We start from the raw sequence: 283 nt of genomic DNA on the forward strand, positions 1-283 counted from the left end.
AAAGGGAAAAATTGGGATCAATATCAAGCGTTTACCTCCCCGGAGACCCCACTGTCCCTATGCGAGCGGCCGAGGAAAATCGGGGTGTACCTGGACTACGAAGGGGGGTGGGTGGCGTTTTATAACGCCGATAACATGGCCCCCATTTTTACCTTCACGGCCGCTTTCACTGAAAAAATCTTCCCCTTTTTTTGGCTCTTTTATGTGGGCTCCTCCCTTTCCCTTTGCAATTAAAACCCCCGAACCGTTTCACTCCCTGCAAGTAGCACCCACCCCCATTTTT

At 50.9% G+C, this 283-nt stretch overlaps 1 protein-coding gene across 1 annotated transcript in view; it reads left to right on the top strand.

Annotated features, from left to right (window-relative positions):
• The window catches only part of LOC104540185 (tripartite motif-containing protein 15-like), a gene marked incomplete at its 5' end in the record, with an annotated part of 3930 nt that extends 3696 nt beyond the window's left edge, over positions 1 to 234 (top strand). Inside the window, one exon of the mRNA XM_010183921.1 lies at positions 5 to 234. Coding sequence (XP_010182223.1) covers positions 5 to 234 — 230 coding nt within the window. The remainder of the gene's footprint in view (positions 1 to 4) is intronic.
• Positions 235 to 283: the final 49 nt, after the last annotated feature.

Source organism: Mesitornis unicolor, unplaced genomic scaffold (assembly GCF_000695765.1).
Source record: "Mesitornis unicolor isolate BGI_N332 unplaced genomic scaffold, ASM69576v1 scaffold40264, whole genome shotgun sequence".
NCBI classification, from domain to species: domain Eukaryota; kingdom Metazoa; phylum Chordata; class Aves; order Mesitornithiformes; family Mesitornithidae; genus Mesitornis; species Mesitornis unicolor.